The sequence below is a fragment of the Brachionichthys hirsutus genome, unplaced genomic scaffold (assembly GCF_040956055.1).
Source record: "Brachionichthys hirsutus isolate HB-005 unplaced genomic scaffold, CSIRO-AGI_Bhir_v1 contig_1478, whole genome shotgun sequence".
Classification (NCBI taxonomy): Eukaryota; Metazoa; Chordata; class Actinopteri; order Lophiiformes; family Brachionichthyidae; genus Brachionichthys; species Brachionichthys hirsutus.
In genome coordinates, this window is record NW_027180529.1 from 67,501 (window position 1) to 90,345 (window position 22,845).

The 22,845-nt window shown below is 44.9% G+C and overlaps 1 protein-coding gene across 1 annotated transcript; it reads right to left on the reverse strand.

Moving 5' to 3' along the window:
* Positions 1-6,045: 6,045 nt before the first annotated feature.
* On the reverse strand, positions 6,046-8,447 carry LOC137915844 (early growth response protein 1-like). Its single transcript, XM_068758964.1, has 2 exons — positions 8,237-8,447; positions 6,046-7,355 (listed from the first exon to the last, which is right to left on the reverse strand). Exons 1-2 carry the CDS (start codon positions 8,445-8,447, stop codon positions 6,046-6,048), a joined length of 1,521 nt encoding a protein of 506 aa, XP_068615065.1.
* Between the last annotated feature and the right edge of the window lie 14,398 nt (positions 8,448-22,845).

Below are 22,845 nucleotides of genomic sequence, written 5' to 3' on the forward strand. Positions count from 1 at the left end.
CCATTGCAACGCCAGCCACACATCATGCATGCATGCTGCTGGTCAAGCCGAAACGCCCTGCAGGTGTCTGTCCCATCCTGTGCTCCACAGGCGCAGCACACTGATGACATCATCTGGCGTGAAAGAGGTTATTAGTTCCACCTCATCACTGTGGGACAAAGATAGCTGCGCAAGGCTTTCATCAGACACGGAGGACAGCTGTAGTGAGGGGGCGGGACAGGAAACCTGGGCAAAGTCTTATTTCACCCACACCTTCGTGCATTGTGCTGTCATCCCAGAGACTGATGACACCTTACTGGTTAAGTATATACTTTTCAAACAAGTTGGAGCAGGGGCAACAAAAGACTGGCAAAGTAGAGAAATATGCAGCCATAGGAGATAGTAGCCCTCTACCTGCTTATCAATCAATCTGTACTATGAAATGATAGATATTTTTTCCCGATTTAGGCACAGCCTTTAAATGAGGCTTAGCAGCAGCTGCTTTTATAATGGCTGGTGTCGTATGAAAGCAGAGCAGCAACAACACCAGATGTCATTGTCCATGTAAATCAAAATGATAAAGCACTGAGACAAAGGATGTCTCTTGTCACCGCTGCTCACATTGATTCATTTATGAACCAGATGTATTGTTTGTTGTTTTTTCCTTCTGCCTGTGAAATGCCATCTCTGTGTCAGATTGCATTATTGTGTTATTGACTTGCTCCACAGGTATTACCTGATAAGTGGGTTGTGGACAGAGTACACACTGGACCAGATTAAGCTGTGGCCAGGGCTGATGCATTGTGGGGAAGCAGTGCACTCGCCGGATCATTTGTGTGATTGCAGAACAGGTGGCTGTGGAGTCACAGCAGACACCTGGCCGCTCTCTTCTGAATGACAGGTGGAGAAGTCACTGCAGGGTTCATCTGGATTCTGGAGGGTGGGAGACAGAATTTCTATTAGGTCTCTAAATTTCTCTTCATTTCAGCTTTTGATGTATGACAGTGAGACAGAGGGTGCCCAGATCGGATCGCACAGGGTTTTTTTTTTTATTAATTATTTTTTATTAATGCTCCTAACTCTTACATAGTAAATATTGTGACCTTTCCTGCATCAAGCAGAATAAAATGGGCAACTGTTGATAATTCTGCTGTAAAATTAGGACAGTACAGCACTCAAATAATCTATTCCTCCACTACTAATATCTCCAAATTAGAAAGAAAGAAAGTTCCCTTTATTAATCTCACATGGTCCATGCTGGTCTGCAATCGTTCACTCTGGTCGTTCAAGCATGGTCTCCAAGCCCAAGTCCTGATGCCCTGAGCTACTGCTCCCCCAGATCATTCCACAATGGTGCAACGATTTAGACTTTTCTCTAATATCACCATTTCCATTAAATGCTTTATTTGAACTCTTGTTATTTTGGAGCTGCTTGCGCGTGAAACTTTTAACTTGGAAGTGTGTGGCATCTGCAGCAGAACAAGCGTCGCTCTGATAAATGCAGACGGGTCTCGGAGAGGCGTGACAGTGTTTATTTACCCAGCCTCAGAGACCCCGTTCAGGGATTGCATATGCATAGAACCCCCCCCCCCCTCACTTGCTAGCCTTAACAGATAAAGACCTATGAGGGCTTGTTTGCATTTCAGAGCCACACAGGTGCCTTTTATGAAACTGAAGTGCACTTGATGCCGAGTTGAAGAGGTGTCATATTTGGAGGTACTTTAGCATGCATTGTTTTGTTGTCTATTCACAGCCGCGCACTTCAAACAAGCATGGTTTATTAAGTCGAGCTAAAGTTGCCAGGACACCTGTAGATTGTTGTGGAAGTGATGCGTGAAAAATCTCTTTTATGTGCCACAGAATCATTTCAAAGATGCTTGTGAGCTGCGCTGCTGTTGCATCTCCTGTGTTTTGAACAGGCACAGATTCAGCGTAAAAGATTCAAACATCTTAAAAAAGAAATGGAGAGTAAATTTGTGACATTTTTGATCATCTATTATGTGCTTGTGCGCCTTGATGTGCAAAGTAGGGCGTCCGTTGTTTCAGGTTGTCGGTGTGTCATTTACGGCATGCGCTTAATCTGCGCAGACGTGTGGCCATATGATGACGTTTCCCCCCCCCCCCCACCGAGTCATGATGTGCTGACTTTATTTCCTGAATGCTTTGTGTGTTTTATATGTTGCAATCGACTTGAAATGCAAATGTGAGTGGATTATCACTTTAAATATAACCTACTTGTTCAAAAAGGCTCAACATTTTTTGTTGAGCATTTTTCTGAAAAAAAAGCTCAACAGGTGCAAGAGGCAGAACAGGAGAACGTGCCTGACGACTGTATCAGTGTTTCCTCTTTGAGAGATTTTAAAAAAATTATCAAAACTATCCCAGCAAGGCTCTGAACATGAGATCAATGGACCATATTTAAAAGACATTAAAGAGCAGTCCTCTTGTCATATCCCTGTGATGAAGTAAAGGAATCTGGCCTTCCAGCAGGACGCACTGTGTCTGTATGAAGGCAACTTTCCTGTGCTTAATCTCATGCGGTGATGAAAAACAGAGGATGGCTAGCTGTCTCTATACATACCAAGCTGGACTCCGGATCATCCTGCCCAACACTGGTCCCTCCCCCCTGGGCCCTGGAGATGTCACAGGTTGATGACAGAGGAGAACAGATAGTTGCTGGTCCCAAAGCCCCTCAGTCACTTCCCAAGTCTCTCACATTAAAGAGAGATCTAATCACTGCGGGGACTTAGCCAATGATGTGCTTATCAAACGGCATATTTCAAAAAGGCATCTTAGAAGGCCCGAGGGCAAAGAGGCAATGAGAGCACATTTGTATGTGCATGAAAGGAAAAGTGTAGACAGACCTTGCATCAGAATACGGGGCAAAGGGGGGGGGGGGGGGGTCATTAGCATCTGTACCAAAATAGGCACTACCAGAGAGGGCGAGAGAGGTAGGGACAGAGTCGAAGAGAGACGGAAGGAAGGTGGTAGTGGGATGGTGTAGTAGAGTGGGAGGGGGAGAGAAGAGTTCTTTCTGTTATTCCTCCTTTTTTGTTTTACACAGTTCCCAAAAAGAATAAGAGAACAAATACATTTTTGAACAAAGGCAGGGCTCTTGAAGTGGAAGCCTGTTGGGGGGGGGGGGGGGGGGGGGGGGGGGGCGAGGGGCCTCCGTTGTGAGTTACAACAGCGCGGAGCCACGACGCAACAGCGCTCCCAACTCCTCTCGCGGATCCTCACACACCTCCCCAAACAGAACAGACCCAGCACGTGAGCTTTGATGTGCGAGGAGGAGCCTTGAATGATTGTAAGATGATATGATGGGACAAACAATTCCCTCATATTCTGAGAGCCACTGGCCATCTGTCCTTCAAGCAATTCTGTTATTGGCCGACGAGACCGGTTAAAATATTGTTTCCTCAAAGCGGGGAAGGGCTGAGAGAAACACCGTCTGTGGCGTTTGAGAGAAAGAGTTTCTTTAGGAGCATGGCATGAAAAAGTTGTGATTGAAAAAGCTGCTGAATGACTCTTGATTTGCAGCCAGCGACCAAAATAATTCTGCAAACAATGACAGGAAATGACAGATTTCAGGATTTTTAGCCGCACGAGGATGTGTGAGATTTGAATGACTCGATGTGCTTCTCAGTGTGAGAACGTCTTTGTTATTTAGCGGTGTTCATGTGGGTGATGTCCGTTTGTAAGTACTGTGGAGACACGGCACAAAACGGCAGCTACACATCCTCAGACAGCCGCTGCGTATGCACACAAACGCTCGCATACATGTGCACACATGCATGCGTGTGCACACAGACACACACACGCAGACACAGTCAACCGACCCAATTTGAAGAGTCAATTTGGGATCAAGAGACCAATTATCTTAATTATTTTCCTCTTTCCCCTCCATCACTCTCTACTTGTTTTCCTGCGTTCTATTTTAGCCGTGTTTGCCTTTGCGAGCGTTGGTTACTGCGTTCCACAACACACAATTGCTCCAAAGCTCAGAGCGAGAACTTGCAAAGCTGTTTTCTTTTTCCCTTTTCATACTCAAACATGCAGCAAGAATCTCTCGCCTCGTGAATAGTGGCAGATGAATAATGATTGTGCGACAAGGCTATCATTATATTCTGCTTGATAGACCAAGCGACTCAGCGGTTAAACCTTCAGAGCCAGCTTGTTCGGCTGCAACAGTTCACGCTAACCTACACAGATATTGCTCAGTTGTGTGTTGGAGCGCCTTCTCTGAGGTGACAGCATCTCGCAGCCACAGTTTCAGAGAATAGGGTAATTAGCATAGATTTCACCTGCACTCTGTGAAAACAGCCCCATGTATATCAATAAGCCTAACCTAAACATCACATCTCTGACAGGAGAAGAACTAAATCAATGTTTTTGATGTTGCGCTTGATGATTAAAATTGCTGGAAGTCTCTGTTTTCAGCAGGAAGGATCGATGTGTATCATAAAATCTAAAATTAAATAGAAGTTCAGATCAAGTGTAATATCTTCAAGAGCATGTCGGATGTAGATAAGAATCCCCCATCTTCTTTGTTTATAGGCATGGGAGTCATGCGCTACTGTTATCAGTAATACGGGGTTCAGTTGGAGAACAGCAGAGTTGCCACAAGATGTGCAGATTTTTCTCAAATTAAAGGTATAAATCAACACATAATTGGAATGATGTTGGAAAAAAAAAAAAGATGGAATATGTTATGTTCATGTACGGGCATCGTAAATAATGATGGTGAGAATGGAAATATGTTGATCAATAAATAATGGAAACAAATGCATGTATATATATATTTGTTTTATTTATTTATATTTCATTTCTTTGAGGATATCTTGTACACCAAATATCCCGTTGGCAGTTAAGCGCATTCAATGTGTTTAGAAGCCAGAAACAGTCACTTGTTTTAACAAACACAAATACAAAATTAAGATAACCACAAAATAATGAACTGCATGTATATAACATACAAAAAAAATAAAAAAATCCCATGCCTACTCAGTAGGTAACTTCAACATTCCAGCTCTTGAAGATGAGGATATTTACACTTAAGTTTTACAAAAATATACTTTATAGTTTTTCTTCTTTTTTTTTTGCTTACATTCTAATGAAATGAAGCGGTGCCCTCATAGCTCATCCCTGTTTCCTCTCTGAGTATGACTTACATTCTGTAACAAAAATATTCCCTCCACCCTTAAGGCGAGATGCAGCGCATCCTCTCTCACGCGCAGCCGACTCACAACATCAGCAAGGCTTCACAAAAGGCACCAAATAACGGGAGTATGTGTCTTGTTTAGTTTGTTTTTTAAGATATTTTTGTTTCTCTCTCTTTTTCCATATAACTGAGCAATATGTCACATGTAAGAAAGAGAGAAAGAGATAGTACCAGTGGATGATATTTACAAACAGAAACTAACATCACTCTTACTCATGCTTGAATACTTAAGTGCTTCTTTTTTTTTTCAAACAATGTCAAAACATATCACAGCATCATCACTACGTAATAGAGAAAGTATGTAAAAAATAAAATAAAAATATGGCCCTGCTCACTTCAAATAAAATACAATGCAAATATGCAAATAATTTTTCACATCGATGGTACCAAGGAATGATAGAAATTAAACATGGCACATGTACAATATACATATACGGGTAGCTTATGTATATCATTCAATGTCTTTTGTACTAAGTGCCTGCAAAGGTAGATGCCTCAGCACCATGACTGCTGGCAAACCGTGTGTCTCTGGGTTTTTCATGTAACTAATGGTAGAGAATGCCAGTGCTGGGTTTATGTTCTCTATTTGTTCAGTCCCTTTTGCATTTGAAGCGCTGCATTTGTTTTACAGCGAGAGAGAAAATAAAAATCCCTTTTCATCTTCCGTCTTTGCCCAGTCCTTGACATGTGTCTTTTTCTCTCTTTCAGGTAAATCTCAAGATTCACCCAATGCTGCGCGGTGAGCAGACAGAAAAGTGCTTTTTTTTTGGGAGAGTAAAACAAAGTCTTTTGATGCTGATTTCGTTCCCCCTCAAAGTACTATAAGGAAGGAGAGGTGCTCTTTCTTAGCAGATCTCGATTGTCCTTGGGGAGAGGGTGGTTTGCATGTCTGATAGCGGGGTGGTGATAGGTGAGCTGTAGATGTTGGAGGCGATTGAGGAGGGGAAGGAGGAGGCGACCTGCGACTGAAAGCTGTTGGACATGGACATGGATGGGTAGGTGGTGGCGATCGAAGGAGATGGATAGGAAGTGTGGATGGGAGAGGAGTAGCAGGAAGTGACTGGAGAGGGGTAGGAAGACACTGGAGAAGGGTAGGAGGTGATGGGTGAGGGGTAGCTGGAGACAGGAGAGGCGGCTGGTACTGGAGCCGAGACCGCCACTGCTCCTGGCTTCTCTGCTTTCTTATCCTTCTGCCGTAGGTGGATCTTTGTATGCCTCTTCCTCTCATCGCTACGGGCAAACTTTCGGCCGCAGATCTCGCAGGCGAAGGGCTTCTCACCGGTGTGAGTACGGATGTGTGTTGTCAGGTGGTCGCTGCGGCTGAAGTTGCGCATGCATATGCGGCACTGGAAGGGTTTCTGACCTGTGTGGATGCGAATGTGACGCGTCAGCTCATCAGAGCGTGAGAAGCGACGATCACAAGTCTCCACGGGACAAGCATAGGGCCTCTCATGGGGAGGTGTCTTGCTCGGCCGGGTAGGGTACTTGCGCATGCGGCTGGGTTTAATCAGCTGGGACTGATAGACACTTTTTAAGTCCTGGGACCCAGTCTGTGTGGCAAAGGCCTTAATGGTGGACAGAGGAGTGAGGGACGGCTGATTTGACTGACTCTGGAATGGCTTTTGGTCAGGGGGCGCCAGGCTGATCTCTCCTTGCTGCTGAGGGAAGAGGTAGTCAGGAATCATGGGCACAGGGAAGCTAGTGCTGCAGGTCTTGCCATTTGGGTAGGCTGGTGGTGGGTACTGCACTGCTCCGGCTGCACTGGCAAAAGCTTGACCCTGGTCTGGGAAGATGTCGGAATTGGGACTGGAGTAGGTCGGGGCGGCTGAGTAGATGGGGTTGGGTTCGTTGTGGTGAATGGAGGAGCTGAGGCTGGAGCCCTGAGACAAGGAGGAAGTCGAAGAGGAGGAGGTTGAGGTGGATGAAGAGGTGGACGAGGTGGTCTGTGAAACCATCGAGGAAGTGGTGGAGCAGGGGGCAATATTGCCCATCAGACCAGTGAACAGGCCCAAGATGGGTTCTGCCCAGAGACTGTTGCTGCAGGTGGTGGCGGGCTCCAGGGTGAATCGTCCTGTGTACGAGATGGGGGGCAGCCTCTGGGTGGGGTAGGACTGCTCTGGCTTCTCACAGTTGAAGGGGATATCAGGCAATGTATCTGCAGAGAGCACAGAGGAGAGGGAGACATTAATCAATCTGTCAATACCTGAAGAGATGGCGAGGGGAAATCCTGACATAGCAGTGGGCAGCGTGTCACCCCACTTTGCTGTGACAAATCAGTCTAGTGCCCACTCCCACTAGAACCCCCCCCATCCAAAAAATTACGTTTGCCCCTAAACTCAATCTCTTCTTCATCTCAACATAAGTTGCTGTGCAAATTTTCTCTATTTTTTCTCTGCTCTGACATTGTCGATCTCTCTTTCATTCTTTCTTTCCTCCTGTGTTACACACACACACACACACGCACACGCACACACACACGCACGCACACACACACACACACAGCCCGAGGCAATTGATTACAGAAACTGCAGTTCAGCTGGTTTTAGGAATGCAATTTGAATTGAGCTACAGGAGTGTCTCTAGGCTTACAATGACATAGCAGTGTTTCAGTCCTGAGAGACAAACAGCGATTCAAGATGATCAATTCATTTACATTTACATTTATCTCTTTTTAAATTCCTTTCATTTTTTTTTTCATTATTAGACTTTTGATGTGTCCCTGTTTTGTGCCCAACCATTTTACTTCATTTAGTTGCAAACAGCAAGTCCACTTTCAGCATAAAAGTTTTTACCTCAGTCCATGATAAAACTATTTGCCTGACTTTAAATCATCTGTAGCTTTATCAACAATCATTATTATTTGTGTATTGCTACACAAAACATGAATCATGAACACAGTAAAGCAGCTGTGTTTTAACTATTTTTATTTCATTTAGTTTGGTATAACTCAGCAAATGAAATCACGTTTTGTTTAAGCTTTTTATGCGGCATAAAAAAAAAAAAGCGGCAAGAGAAATATATATATCCAGTTCTTACCTCCAGCAAGGTGATCGTACTGCTCCCCTGGTTCCCCGGATCCGAAGCCTGCGCCTTCGGGTGCCGAAGCAGTGAGGAAGGGGGTCCCCGTAGAAGTCAGCATCATCACCTCCTCCAGCTTAGGGTAGTTATCCATTGGGGAGTGAGGGAAGCTCAGGGGCTCTGAGATCTGCAGGGCAGGGAGGATCATCTCGGTCTTGGCTGCAGCCATCCTCTGCTGGTGCTGGAGCTGCAGGGCTGAGGCTGCGCTGGTGGCTGGCAGGGAATGCAGGGGAGGCTGGATGCGCGCTAACTGAGCAGTGCCTCGCAGGTGGAGGGGAATCACTTCGCCCAGCTCAGGGAGCGCTGCAACACTTCTGCTGATGCTGAGGAAGATGCGATTTCAGCTCCGTGGCTCTTGATCTCCAGGTTTTTTTTTGTCTCTCAGCGCTCAGTAAAGATCCACTTTTCTTTTCCGCAAAAATCAGCTCTGTCCTGCATACACATTCCCTATGATTCATCAGATGAATTAACAAAATAATTTTGCTTTTTTTTTAAAAACAAAAAAAGATCTACGTATTAAATAACTTATCCAATCAGGATTTGACCTTCTTGGACAGATGTTGTATTAATTGACTTTTTTTTTTTTACTTTTGTTGTAACATTTCTCTCTAAGGGAGTTCTATGTGTGTCTCTCTATCGCTATCTCTGCGCTGTCAGCTGCTCTTGTGGACTCTCAGGGCTCTTTCTGAGCTGAGAGGGTTCCCAGCTCGTTTTATAGCCTCCTGCCGTGACGTAGATGTCCATATTTGGAGCGGAGGAAGCCCATATTTAGGCACTGCAGTGGAGGACGCATGACGCCGGCCTGGGGGGGAAAGCAAGGAGGAGAGACTTTATATTAAGCTCTTGCAGTAAATTGTGAAGACAACGGCGCGTCCTCCGTCCAGAATGTCGCGTCTTCATCGCAGGACAGCTCTGAGAGGCAGCAGCGCCATTCTTACCCTCTCCCAGGCGCCCCATAGGTTTCATTTGGATTCCCCCCCCCCCCCCATCTGTGCAGCAGGCTGCGCCGCTGCCGGAAAGCCGCGCTCCGCCGTGCCTTATAAGGTCGTGACTACATAAGGACCTATTCCGGTGGGTTTCCATTTCCCTGTCCTTATTTGGAACTTCCTGAGGCAGCGCCGATCGCGGCTTGGCAGTGAATGAGAGGTTGGGCTGCAAATCATGTCCTGCGCTCACAAAAGTAATGTCAGCAGCAGAAGGTTTCTGTTTGGAACATCTTTGTTGCAAACCGCTTTTACATGCATGTTTCTGTTAGAACACGAAACCGGTTTGAGCCGCAACGGCTGAATAATATGTTTTATTATTATAATAATATGTCCAGTTTTTAGCCCGTCATTTCCATGCGGTGATAAATAGCCCTCATGGCTTTTATTATAAATTACAATGTTTCTTCATCCATAAATTAAAAGACTGCGCAAACTTCTGCCAACAAACTGTGCCGACCCCCAAACTTATCCTAAATTAACTTTCCGTCTCTGTGTTATTGATCAACGAGAACAGATAACCGCCGATGCTGACGACGTGCGGGGCGATCCGTCTAATTGAGGGGTGTCCCCGGATCAATATTCTGGGAGTCTCTCTGCCACTCAGGGCCCTAATGGGCCGCATCAACAATGCTGCGCATGCAGCTGCCAGGGCGGCTGCGGGGGGTGCCGGTGTCCGTCCCAGCTGCTCAAGGCTTCGGCTGGCGCGCCAGCACTCCTCTGGTGCGGACGGAAATCAATGCGTCTCCCTCGCTGCTCACTGGATCTATATGCAAGCATGCATCATCATTGGGAAACATTGGGCCGGAGAGAGAGAGAGAGAGAGAGCATGGGTGTGATCTCAACAAAGTCGATGATAGATAGATAGATAGATAGATAGATAGATAGATAGATAGATAGATAGATAGATAGATAGATGTGCACACAGTTGTGGTTTTTTAATGTAATATTTATTGGATATCTCTCAGGCGTTTCCCACTCTGCCTCTGGCAAATCTCTCTGTTTACCCCCATTAGACTGATGGCAAAATGTTATGATATATTATGGATGAGCTGGAGAAGAGACTCCTTCACAAACTCCAAATAAGCCTAAAATAGCGAGTGCAGTCAGAGAACGTTGTGTGTTCATATAATTAGATGGTATAAATAATCAAATCCAGTCATTTTAAAGGTGTGTGTGGCTCTGCATAGCAAGTATTGCATTTTGCAAGATAAATTGCCCTCTTGCCACACCCTGACTTTACATTTAGTTTAGTTTTTTAGTGACGAAGACTTCGTCTCCAGGGGAAGGCAATAGATGTGCACAATGTGGTTGATGGTTGATCGTCCACCGTGTGTTCCCACACACAGATCAGACAGAGAAGTCCTTGCTTGTAACGCCAATGATCTGCCAGCCGCCAAAATAGAATGGCGCTCTCTCAGTATCTGTACAGCCACCACACCTCTGTTCACACAAACACACCCTGCATGAGCAAGGGTTGATATTAACATCTGCCAGGGAGGTCATCACATGTATTTAGAATTCCTTTACAAATGACTTCTTTAACATTCCGTGACAGAGAAACGTAGATTTCTGCTAGATAATCCCTACAATGTTTGGGGGGGGGGGGGGGGTACACAATGACATCCCTATGTAGGATCCGAAAAAAGAACTGGGTCCAAGTAATATTCCTGACGTTGTAATCCAAAAATGAAAAAATGTTTCTACTTTAGGGATGCAGACTTAAATTGTAGATGAAACTGGATGTTAGAATTGCTCGCTATAAGTTATCAGGCCCCAGACTTCCATGCAGAATAGACAAGGAAGTAAGAGTGAGGGCCAAAAAAAAAGAAAGAGGAAGTAGAAGAGCAAAGAGAAGACTATAAATACAAAATTAATAAAAAAAAAGAGAGAGAGAGAGAGAGAGATAAATATTTTGTAGTTAGTGAGGAGTTGGAGGCAGGATGAAACAATAGAAATGGAGAAGGTGCATGGGAAGGAAGGGTAAGGGAAAAATAAAAAAAATATAGCGACCGACAGAGAATCCTCACACCCACATACCGTACCTGGGAGCAAATACCAAGCTTTGGGTTGGCATTTGTCAGCAGGTGATGCCAGACTCTCAGTCAGACAGAGAAAGGCTCCGCTCCGCCCACCTACTGGGCCTTCCATGTCATTCTGTGGTGCATTCCCTGGCCAGAAGCCTTGTGTGCTGCCGTTATGGACGGGCCAAGATCAGAAGCTGGACTGTGCCAGTTATCAAAGCCTGCATGTTATGTAATGTGGCAAAGGCAACAGGGAAAGAGAAATGTAATAAAAAAAAGAGAGAGGACCAGGCTGCTTTGGAAGACAGTGTGCGGCTTTATTTTTGCTATGTGGAATGGTGATAAGAGTCCTGGACTTCAAACTGATAAAAATGAAAACGTGTACGAGACATTGTACAATGGGAGGGTTGATAATTAAATGAGAGCGTGGAGGGAGGTCGTCCCAGGCAGAGAAACAGGCTTAATATTAGCCCACAGTCACAGAGCAACGAGAGGAGACGAGAACATGATATGAGGATATGTGATAAATGTCATTTTTCTCACGGCTTTTAAAGATATGCCAGTAGAAAGCGTGCGGGCTGACCTTTTACACGGGCAGTGAGATGTGCCTGGGAAAAGTCGAACTGACGTGAGAGGGATAAAAAACTGCCAGAAACCTCAGAAAAACCGGCAGTGCAAAAGGGGTTAGGGGAAATCGCCGGACTAATTGACATGCATGAAAAGCCAAAATGGATCTAATGGGATTTTGAAACCCACGGTCGATGAAGACGTCCACGTCAGTCCGTTTAAGCACTTCCAGTCACCACAACCCTGAACTCATTTTTTTTTTTAAATCTGACACAGCCCTTTACAATATAATGAAGATTGGCACACACCACCTGCTGCAGCGCTGAAGATGCCAGACATTTTTTTTTTTTGATGTGATCGCCGGTCTTGTGTCGGTAGTGTGTGATGATGCTGTACATGTAAGGAGCACTAATTCCCCTTTACAGCGGGAGCTGACCGACTAAGGTTTAGACCCCGCAAAGACTTTTGTAAAACAATCTGGTCACATTTCACAGTCACTGCAGGCGTCCCTCTATGGGGGGGGTATACTGGTGTCAGTATATCACACAGAAACAGGGACCCAGCATTGAATAGCTGCACTATCTGCGTATCTGCTCGTTGTCTACCAAAGGTGGGAGGTAACAGAGACACAACCCCCCCCCCCCGAGGATGTGTGACTCACTGAGCCCCCAGCCGCACTATTTGATGCTTGTAACAAAAGAGCTGACCCCTGACATTTCGGCTGCCAATGACTCACCGGGAGTGGGTAGAAAGACGGGGCTTTCCCCCGCCATGCTGTGGTCACAGCACAGCAACAGGTAACATTTAAATTCAACAGCTTGTTCGTGATGTTGAGGCTTTATCTTAACCGATCAGAATCAATGACCACGAGGCCGCTTCTTGAAATGACAAGTCAAAAGTGCTATTTAGTTTTGCCCTCCTGGATGAGTTTTGCCCTCATTATTGATTGTGACCTCAGATAACTGAACCTCAGATTAAAAACCACAGCACTCCCCTGGTTGTGGTATCGAACATCAACATCTGCTGGCGTGTCCTTCTTTTCTCCGTTGGGATGGAGACTGTTTAAATAGATCTTGTCAGGAAGTAGTTGACCTTCTAGTATTGATTAAATTTGCAGTGTTAATTATTGCATTATATTTATACTCTATTACATTTTGGATGGAAATATTTGACTTTTCTGTTCAATGTGTCGGCACGTGGCAGCTTACCTCATGTTTCCAGCTTGACATAAAAATCCATAATGATGATTTATGTGGCAGAACATTGTTTTTTCTCTCTCTTCTCCCTTCAACTAGCTCACAGCCCTTGCATCTACCAAAATCACCATCTGAAGCAGAACATGTTTTTCAAAGCTTAATGAAAGTTTCAAGTTCAAACATCATTCCGTAATTTTGCCTCACGTCTCAAGTAATGCAGTTATTTTATGACTTGTAATGATACTTTTACTGAAGTAAATAATCCAAGTACTTCTTCCAGCACTGCTGTGGGATTTCAAAAGAAAAAAAACCCAGTTTCTTTATCAGGTCTATCGGGAATGACGGCACAGACTAAATCTAGCCGCTCGTCGTGCGGCTGATGTCTTCATATGGACATAGAGGCAGAAAGATGTGGCCTCAGTGTCCAGACTGAGCAGCAACTGGTTTGTTGTCTTTAGCCAGCCAGTTTGGGTGTGACTCGTGCACTCGTGCTTGGGGCAGACAGAAACGTCACAACTTGCAGACCCGTTTTTTATTTGACTCCTGTCTTCACATTTTTTGTCAACATTTGACACTCCTCTGCCAGCCCACATCTGTGTATGTGGACGAGCAGCTCTTTGCAGTGCTAAATTATTATTGCATAGGCCATGCCATCAGCCTTGCTCATTCCCTGAAGCTTGATGTTTATGGAGAGATTGATTAGAAGGTCGATATTTGAGTTGTATGTTGAACCTTCTGCTATAAAGACAAAGACTGACCTGCTGAACATTTGGTGAAATAAAGCTGAAGCCAAAACCGTATTAAAAGAGGCAAGATGCACAAACACGCATCTTCAAGTTGTCTCTCAGAGTTCATTTGACTTTCGAATCAGATCAGAAGCTGCAGAGACAAATAGTCTTCTTGAATCCAATGGCCAAAGCTGACCCCAATAACTTGCTCTGAAGTGGAAATGACAGTAGGAGAGGCCCGTCTGCTCAGGTGAGTTATTTGTTTTGTAGTGTCAGAGCTGAAATAAGGTGAAGGGGAAGAGAGGGTGAAAGGCAGAGAGATAAATGGGTGAGGGGGACACAGAGGCATAGAATGTCAGAAAGCAAGAGTGAAAGAGAAAGTGACTGTCGCCGGGTTGTTGACAGGTGGGGCCTCAGGGCTGGCACGACGGGTTGAGTCAGGTAAGCCTGCTTTCCGTCGCCTTCCATCCCTCCCCTTCACCCCAGCTGGAGACTGCCTATGTAGGATAGCCTACAGGGCTGTGGAGACAGGTCTGCATCATAAAAAGCCCGCAACCCTTTACAATCATAGGATAATTATTTAATTCCAAGTGCCATTTGCCACCAGGCATCATGGCTGACGAGGCGCAGCATGGCAAACAGGGGAAAAAGGAAGACGTATGAATAAATGAATAACCGTCAAAAGCACTTGAATTATCGGGCAACGATTTGGGGGGGAAATGTCACTTTTGGTCACTCGGACCGTAGACTTAGCCTCAGAAATTGTGAACTTGAACTTATGCAGCGCCCAGACAATAAAGCATCTCGAGTGACAACTTAAGAAAAGTAAACTGCTGTGCTATAACGATTTAAATTCTGATGATCTATTTCTAATCGCCAGGGTCAGAGCTGTGTCTTTTTCCTCTTTCTTCATGCGAGGACTGGGAAATGTCTGCGCGTGCAGGTTAATGGTGCAACTGGATTAGTCTAGACCCATACATAATGCAGGCATTTACCATGGGAGAAACGTGACTGGTGTTTACATTAAAGGAGGGTGAGAGTTCAGCTGAGCAGAGGGAGCATATTTCTGCCTACGCTGGCAGCAGACACAGTAATGAATTTCTATAAAGCGCACTGCAAATAAAAATAAAGACACACAAAGGAGCATGCATGTTGATGGTTGTCGGATGATGCTGACAAGGAGAAATGGACAGCGTTGAGACTTGCAGTTAGTTATTGTACGGTTTCTAAAAGACATCCGAGCCCCCCCGTCCCGTCTACTCTTTTCTTCCTTTCAGCTGCCACAGACGAGATTATGAAACAATAACTTCAAATAAATCCAGGATTTAAACACATGTATGTGGAGAAGTGATTAAATAAGGAGCAAACCGCTTTCATAGCCGCTTTCTCTCCCACACAGGTTGCAATGATGATGGAAACCATCCATTATTTTTGACTGTCTAGCTATTCAAACCCTTGCATGTGGCATTTTGAACCTAATCACCTACTTACACACACACACACACACACACACACACACACACACACAGTCATTTCCAAGGACCAACGTAATAACATGTACCCACAAGTGTGGCAACGACACACACCCCAACATAGCTTGATGCTCTCTGGGCCAAAATATACCACACAATTAAAATAAATCTCTGACGGAGGCCTGACGGAGGCCACATGATGCAGCCAGCTACTCCATGGCAACGCGGGAAAAGATGTGTACGTAATATAATCTTTGGATGCTCCTTGCTGGAAACATATTTGGGCTCTGTTTAATAATTTAGTTAGGAACACGATTTCTCTCTGCATTGACTTAAAGGGAGCGAAGGAAAAATAACGTGACTCGTAAAGTCATGAACTTCCATTTTTACTCGCAGCGGGGTTGTGACAGTGTGTGTTCTCATTACGAGCGCACAGACAGCCCTCCCTGGTTCTCACTCTGTCCCCCCATCTATCTATGCATTACCAGACAGCTTTAGCAGTTCAAAACCTCGCACTGCGGCATTGTCACACACCACACCGGTTGCCATGGAGAAATAGTCCTCCGTGTCTCCAAGGTACCCGAGTCTATTGTCTTTGGCTTCTTTATTTAGATGAAAACATGATTTGTTGGAAGGAATCTTCTTGGGTTTTTTCGCCGCTTCTCTTTGCTGCCTTCTCCTTTTTCTTCCGCTTCCACCTCACAGGCATCAATGCAGCGTCGCATGAAGTGCATTGTTTCAGTATTCTCCCTTCTAGGAGTTTGACTATGCACATGTGTGCGTCAAGCTTCCGTGATGTTTTGTAGCAATTAATTTCAGTGTGTCTGCATGTCAGGGCCCCCAGGAGGGGAGGGGGCTGTATGAAAGTTTCCCCCATTGCCACAGCTCTCACCAGTGGCTTATAATTGCCTTCTATTACCAGCACTGGGTGTCACAGCCTGTCTTTCACCGGCAGGATTCTCAACTAAGGACAGATGATGAGGAAAAGGAGTTGGAGTTTTCTCATTGCTGCTCTTTGGGCAGAACAGACAATACAGGATATTATACCGTATGGAGAGAATCATCCTCCAGCTATGGGTTTTGTGTTTTGTGATGCAAAGATTTCACCTTCAATGATTTGTGCATGTGTTGTTTGGAAAATAATTTGGAGAAAACTGTATACGAGTGGTGGACTACAAAAAAAAAGCTACCAGTTTAAAGCCAAACCGTACACACATACAAAAAAAAAAACAGGGAAACTATTCAATGGCTTTAATGTGGCTTTAAGAAACAGCTGCAGAGGTTCTGACCCTTGACCGCATTTATTTGCATGTTTCCATCTCCGTTTTACGGCTGTCTGCAAACTGTCACTCCTGCTGTCACTGGCAAAGGCGAACCAAAACCAAACAGGAAGTGACATCACATCCTCCCTGATATCATCTGCTGCTCCGTGATATCATCGGGCTTAGACTCAAAGAAGTGACCGGGTGAAAAGAAAAAAGGCAGCGGGACTGCTGCGCGGAAAGAGGAAGCCGTCTGTGTTCCATTCTCATTCAGAGGCTCCGGCTCAGACGTCCCAGACTGCTGTGGTCTTGTTTAAGGCCAGCCAGACAAATAAACTGATCCAATTTAAGTCACTTATCTACTTTATCAAAGGGGCTACAAACATGCAGCCTCCCGCTTTGCCCTCAGTTGACCATCTTGAATCACCACATATAAAATGTTGTTTATTTTTACATTTATAATATAGGCACAAATATTTTGGGGGCGAAACATCTAGGCTTTGCTGCTCCTGTACCTGCCAACGGTTTTTAGTTGTGTTTCAAGCTTCACAGAATTTGTAAAGGAATTAGATGTATGATCAGAAACATGATTCATTTCAATCTTTACACAGGCTGCTATTCTACCTGCATTGCCCTGTCCTGTCTGTAAACATGAAAGCTAAATGAGCATGTGTGCATGACCTGACGGTTTACACTCATCCATTGACATTTTTTAAAGCCTGTAGGATGATGCAAACGTTGAAGGAGAGGTTTTGGAAACTGTGACGCCGTGCTTTGTCAGCTCTGGGTGAGTTACTGTTGTGTTACAAAAGCATGCAACAGCTTGTTCTTGTGACTGAGGCTAAACACTGAATGGAGTGGGTGCAGGTACGCATGCTATAACAAGCCCTTGCTACTTGTTGACATCGTTGACATTCATACACCTACCTTTTCTCAATATCTGTCATCGTTCCATCCTAAGCTCTATGGCCTGATGGTGAGAGGATGCAGACTTTCACTGTAAATTATTTTAAAGCTTAAAAATAAGCAAAAAAAAAGAAACCCTTATTTGGATTTCACTGAGAATTGAACTTTTGAACCACCATCAAAGAAGAAATCATAGTATCTGAATCATAGACATGACAGTAAATCGCTTTGATCCAGATTTGACAGTTTGCCCACCGAGAGATATAAACTATAAGTGGTTCATCATTATTATTATTATTTGTTGCTATGATGAGGATCGCATTGATGATGGCATTCTGACTAGCCTGAGCCACAAATAGGCACAAATGTTTTTGAGACAGCAGTCGATATATTTTTTCTATTTTCAGAATGGGGAACCAGTCAGAGCAGATGTTTTGAGGTGCTGAGACAGCAGACACCCACTGTAGATCCGCTCTACTGGTTTACTAGGCCTACAGGGGTAAATGAAAAGATGGTCCAACAGCCGGGCTTAGAGGAGGCGGCGTTCGAGGGAGGCTGCGCGCTGTGAACAGGAGAAATGAACCAGCAGTTGTACTGAATGGGCTGTTGGGAAAAGCTTGGTCCACACACACACACATATCACTCTCGACAGTGAAGAAAGGGGAAGCGGCCGGGTGAGAGTGGGAGAGGGAGGGAAGGACTGTGGGAGAGAGGCAGGAGGGAAGGGTGAGGAGGTCTGGAGCAAGTCCAGGGGAACTCCAGAATGCTGTTGCCTCACATGCTCTCTCAGCAGGGGCTGGGAGACCGACTGCTGCTGTGGCTGCTGGAGAACCGGGAGGGAGAGGCAAACACACATTCATGCTCACCCGTGCTGCTTTCTCTCTCACACTGCAGTTCAGCAGCTGTGTCACCATAGTAACACACTGACCCTGGCCTTCAACATAGCGTTCTCAGTCCTGATCTCCTGCCAAGCTCTAAGTAGAGAGGTGGACTAAATCAGCCTATTTATAGCAGGTCCACTGGCTCATTTTATACTTATGAAATTAAGATAATCTGCTTTCTCTAAAGCCCCACTACATCTACCTCCTAGCCTATCTTTAATCCTACATTAGCCAAACACAGGAGCGCTGCTTTATAGGGACGGAGACATGGACAAGGAAATGTTGGATGAGAAAAATAACAATGAAAGAGACTGAAGCTGTGTTTCATCTTGGATGAAAATTCTTGATTCACACATAAACACACCCTTTCATTAGGGTCTTCACTGTTAAACAACTCATCACCAAACATCCGGGTTCAACTGATGCACAAATGTTCCTGGGCAAGGTAATGTCTGAAACTTTAATTCACGCACGTGGTGATGTTTGCCACTACTCTCCCAGTAAAAGGATAAAGACAGCAACAGTCGACTGAAAGAAAAATAATTGGTGATAAAGTGTACAAAATAAAATTACAAGTCACTCGTCGTTTTTATTCATTCTTAACGTGGACATGCTGCTTATTATGTCGTTAACTATGGAAAAAACGTTGTCCGACTAAATAATCAAATTCAGATCACTTTATTTCTATTATAGTTGAGTCTGCATCTCACTGCCCTGTTATCAAGGGGCAGTGAGATGCAGACTCAACTATAATAGAAATAAAGCGATTTAAAGGGAAACAAGTGAGAAAGGTTTAAGAATGAAATGATTGTACCAATGCAGTCTCTCTCTCTGTATGTGTGTGTGTGTGTGCGTGTGTGTCTGATCTTACACCTACATAGACACAGACCAGACTATGGCCGATGAGACACACCAGCGCCTGGGGTAATGGCCTATTACAGGCCTGCGCTCCCAGCCAGACTGAGTTAGCGGAGCCGGCGGCCGTGAGCAGTGCGTAATGTTAGCCGGGGTAAAACCCACCCGGGCCCTGGCTGCGTTCCAACGCTGGCCTCTTTCTCAGACCCCCTTCTCTCGACAACATTAATATGAATGTGCGCTGGCAGGGCACAAGGAGGGGGTCGAGGCCTCGCAGTCCCCTCAACGCAAAGACAGAGAGGAGAGGAAGTGTTCCAGATGAAAGGAGTGACAGTGATACTCTGTGTTTAGGGATATATTCTCTAACACCGTCTGACGCTTGCTACGATGCTAGCCCTGCCTCCTCCCTCCGATACCTTTTACATCCCTGCACTATGTCAGATGGTTTTCCTTCACCCATTTCTTTATACCCTCTATTCTTTGCCTTTTAATTCACTGTTGCCGATCGCTTTCTGCCTCCAGACTTTCTGTTGTGCAAAGTTCATGAACTGTGATTACAGGTAATTAAGATAACCGGTCATGCTCTTGCCAGAACAAGCAATGAGGTGTTGGATCGTACAATGGCTGAGGTTAAGAAGAAGCCAACTCAGTGTTGTTGTTTGTTCATAAACAGACGGCAGTAGTTTATTTTGCATTTTTTCCTTTGGTGTTGGGCACTGCTCTGGAGGACTAATCCATAAAAAAACGATCATTGACGACAACATTTGCGTCAACAACCTATGTGCAGGTGTCAGACTGAGTCGGCACCAATCGGACTATTACCTGACGAGCCGTCATGCAGGTGATGCTGGACAGTTAAGCTTTAGCACGATTGCTAATTGGCTTGGGCTGTTTCCTTTGCGGCCGACTGCGTCACACAGTAAAGTTAACCTCAGCCCAGACATAAGTATATTATCATGGCTCAGTATAAATAGCTCGCAGGAGTTAAATTAAACCTGTATGCGTGGGGAACTGAGTGTTTTTGGGGGCTGTAATCTTGTTATTGGTGTTAAATTTAGCTCTGTGGTCCTCAGAGAGGAGTGGAAACAGTGACAAGGACCCGTTTTGTCACAGCACACTTCCTGTGCAGCGTGAGCGATGAGAAAACCACAACTCAGTGACGCAACCAGATAGGCGTGGAAAATCAGCAATGAGGAAGTTGTGGCTTCATTTGAAAAAGGAAAATTGTTGACTGAACTGTAAATGGATGCTGGCAGTTCGAAGAGTTTCCTGTGAGCGGACTTTCCCCTTTAAGATAACACGATGGGCAGCGGCGATAAGGCGGGCAACAAGCTGAACTGCTTTGACTTTGACTAATGTTCAACACCTAGTTTTTCTCTTTCATGTTGTCAGTGCTCATGTTTTCGATGCTGCTTTCACTTCCCGTCGAGCTATTGTTTGCTGTGACCTCTGCCAAGCAGAGCCGAACACAACCTTTCCAGGGCAACAAAAAAAACTGATCGCCTCTGCTGAGACGCAAACATGCTGCTGTTGTTTCCTGATAAAGAGCATCGAATTAAAAGACAGGTTTCTGTTCTGTGAAGCAAACTTGCTTATTTATAATATATATATATTTATGTATAGGAATTTTATGCATTTATAACATGAGGAAATCTTGCCTTTTGTTATGTGATTATGATTATTTATATCCAGAATCTTGAGCTGCTAGTCGGAGGAAGTGAAATGAGCGCATGTTAAAGATATTTCTGCTTCGTTTGTGCAAGTTGCCACAAAAGGCACAAACGAAGATGCACTCGTTTTGTGCATCTGTGTGGGAGTCGTAAAAGCTCAGCGCCAGTGTATGGGTTTGTGTGTCTTCATGTATGTGTGTGTGCGCCACAGCGACCGAAAGAGACCAATTTATGGTGTCAATTTTCTATTTCTGAAAGTCATGAATCATCTCTGCTGCAAAAACACAACCACTGGAAGTTCCAGTGGAGCGTAGACGTGCACACGAACACGCACGCAAACAAACACGTTACACATGATATATCGGGACATACGACACATGAAGACCAAACATGTGAACCTAACAAACCTGGGGAATAAATTCATTGAGTTTATTTCAAGGGATTCGCTTCTTATTGATCAAGAATGTCAACAGAGAAGGATTTTATTTGAAAGAGCCACCAAATCTCGTGGATCAATAAATTATGGTCAAGTCCATATATCAACATCCCAGCCATTTGCAGCAGAGGACAATGTTACCATGGTGACCCTTCCACTTGGGGGCATATTTGACAAAGCGGATGTCATAAAAAGATCTCCATGTAGAGTAAGTGTCTTGTATGAGCCAGGGATTGAGATAGTGAGTTCTCAGCCTCGACCCCTGGAGTCCCTTTTCTCTGTAAACCTAGAGCAGAATACTTGCTTGTTATTCCTGTTGTATGAGCCTGGGGGTGACGGTCAGTTCTCTCACTGATCACACACATACATGCACACAGTTAACAAGAGAAAAGGATTTCAAGGCTCGAGGAAATCAGGCAAGGCCACAGAAATGCACATGAAGGAGTACAAAGCGCTTAATTTGTCCGTGACCTCCTTTGACCGAACATCTTGTTATGAGCACTGGAGGAATTAATCAATCAAACAATAGCGTTTTCTGTATTTCTGTATATATATATATATATATATATATATATATATGATTGTAGGAACACTTAAGATTATTGCTCAAAAGGCACTATGGAATTTTTTCTCAATTAAATTTGAGGCACCAGTATGTGGTGCCTCATGATGGAAATACCTCATGATGGAAATACAAGACAGTAGGTTGAAGGAGGAGTGGGTACCACAAATTTGCAGTAATGCAGTACTAACCTGAATTGGTGCGGTAAAGCTGGAATAATGGAGCAGAATGTTGCGCTGCCTTTGCACAGATTCTAACTATGATCATGATGCAGGTGGAGCGAGAGGCAGCTTCTGACTTGCTTCCAGATGATGCCGTTACTCTGATCTTTCCGATGTGGCTTCAGGCTCGACATGCTCGGTTATCCAGGTGACAGCTACCATGGAGACAGAGGGCCTGACCGGGCTTGGCCCGCTCTGTTACGCCAACTGTGCCAACTTAGTGTCAACTGGACAGTAAACAGCGGTGGCATGTTTGGCTGCCTTCCTCTGCAGTAGACCCGCGGACACGCGTGTTCAAACCTGAGAAAAGATCAATTCAAAGCATGCACAGCCATTCGAAGTCAGGCGATCTGAAATCCGATTTGCCAGCCTCAAATCTATCTGAATCAGTCAGAGGGCCGACGACAGATCTTACGCGGCATTGGTGTGTGATTTTGTTGTTGGCGGGCCGTAAGCAGCACGAAGAAGAGATCTGCACAGACAGCCCATAGCAGCTCCCTCGGAACCAATGACTCAGATATGCAGATGTGTTTACTTCCCGTTTGTTTGCCACCTCAACCAGCACGCAAAAGGCAGGGGGGGGGGGGATGAAAGTGCCTGATAATGTCTTTAAGTGTTTCATTTATATATTTATATGCCGTTATAAAGAACTCATTTCTTTTACTCAAACTTAGACAGGCACTTCAAATGGGCTCTGTGCCTCTGCTCTCTATTACCTCCCTCCCTTTTGTGGGTATTCGTCTTTTGTCTAATGTGTACGCGCTTGCTCTCCGTTAGCTCCTTTCTGACACCATGCCAGTAGAG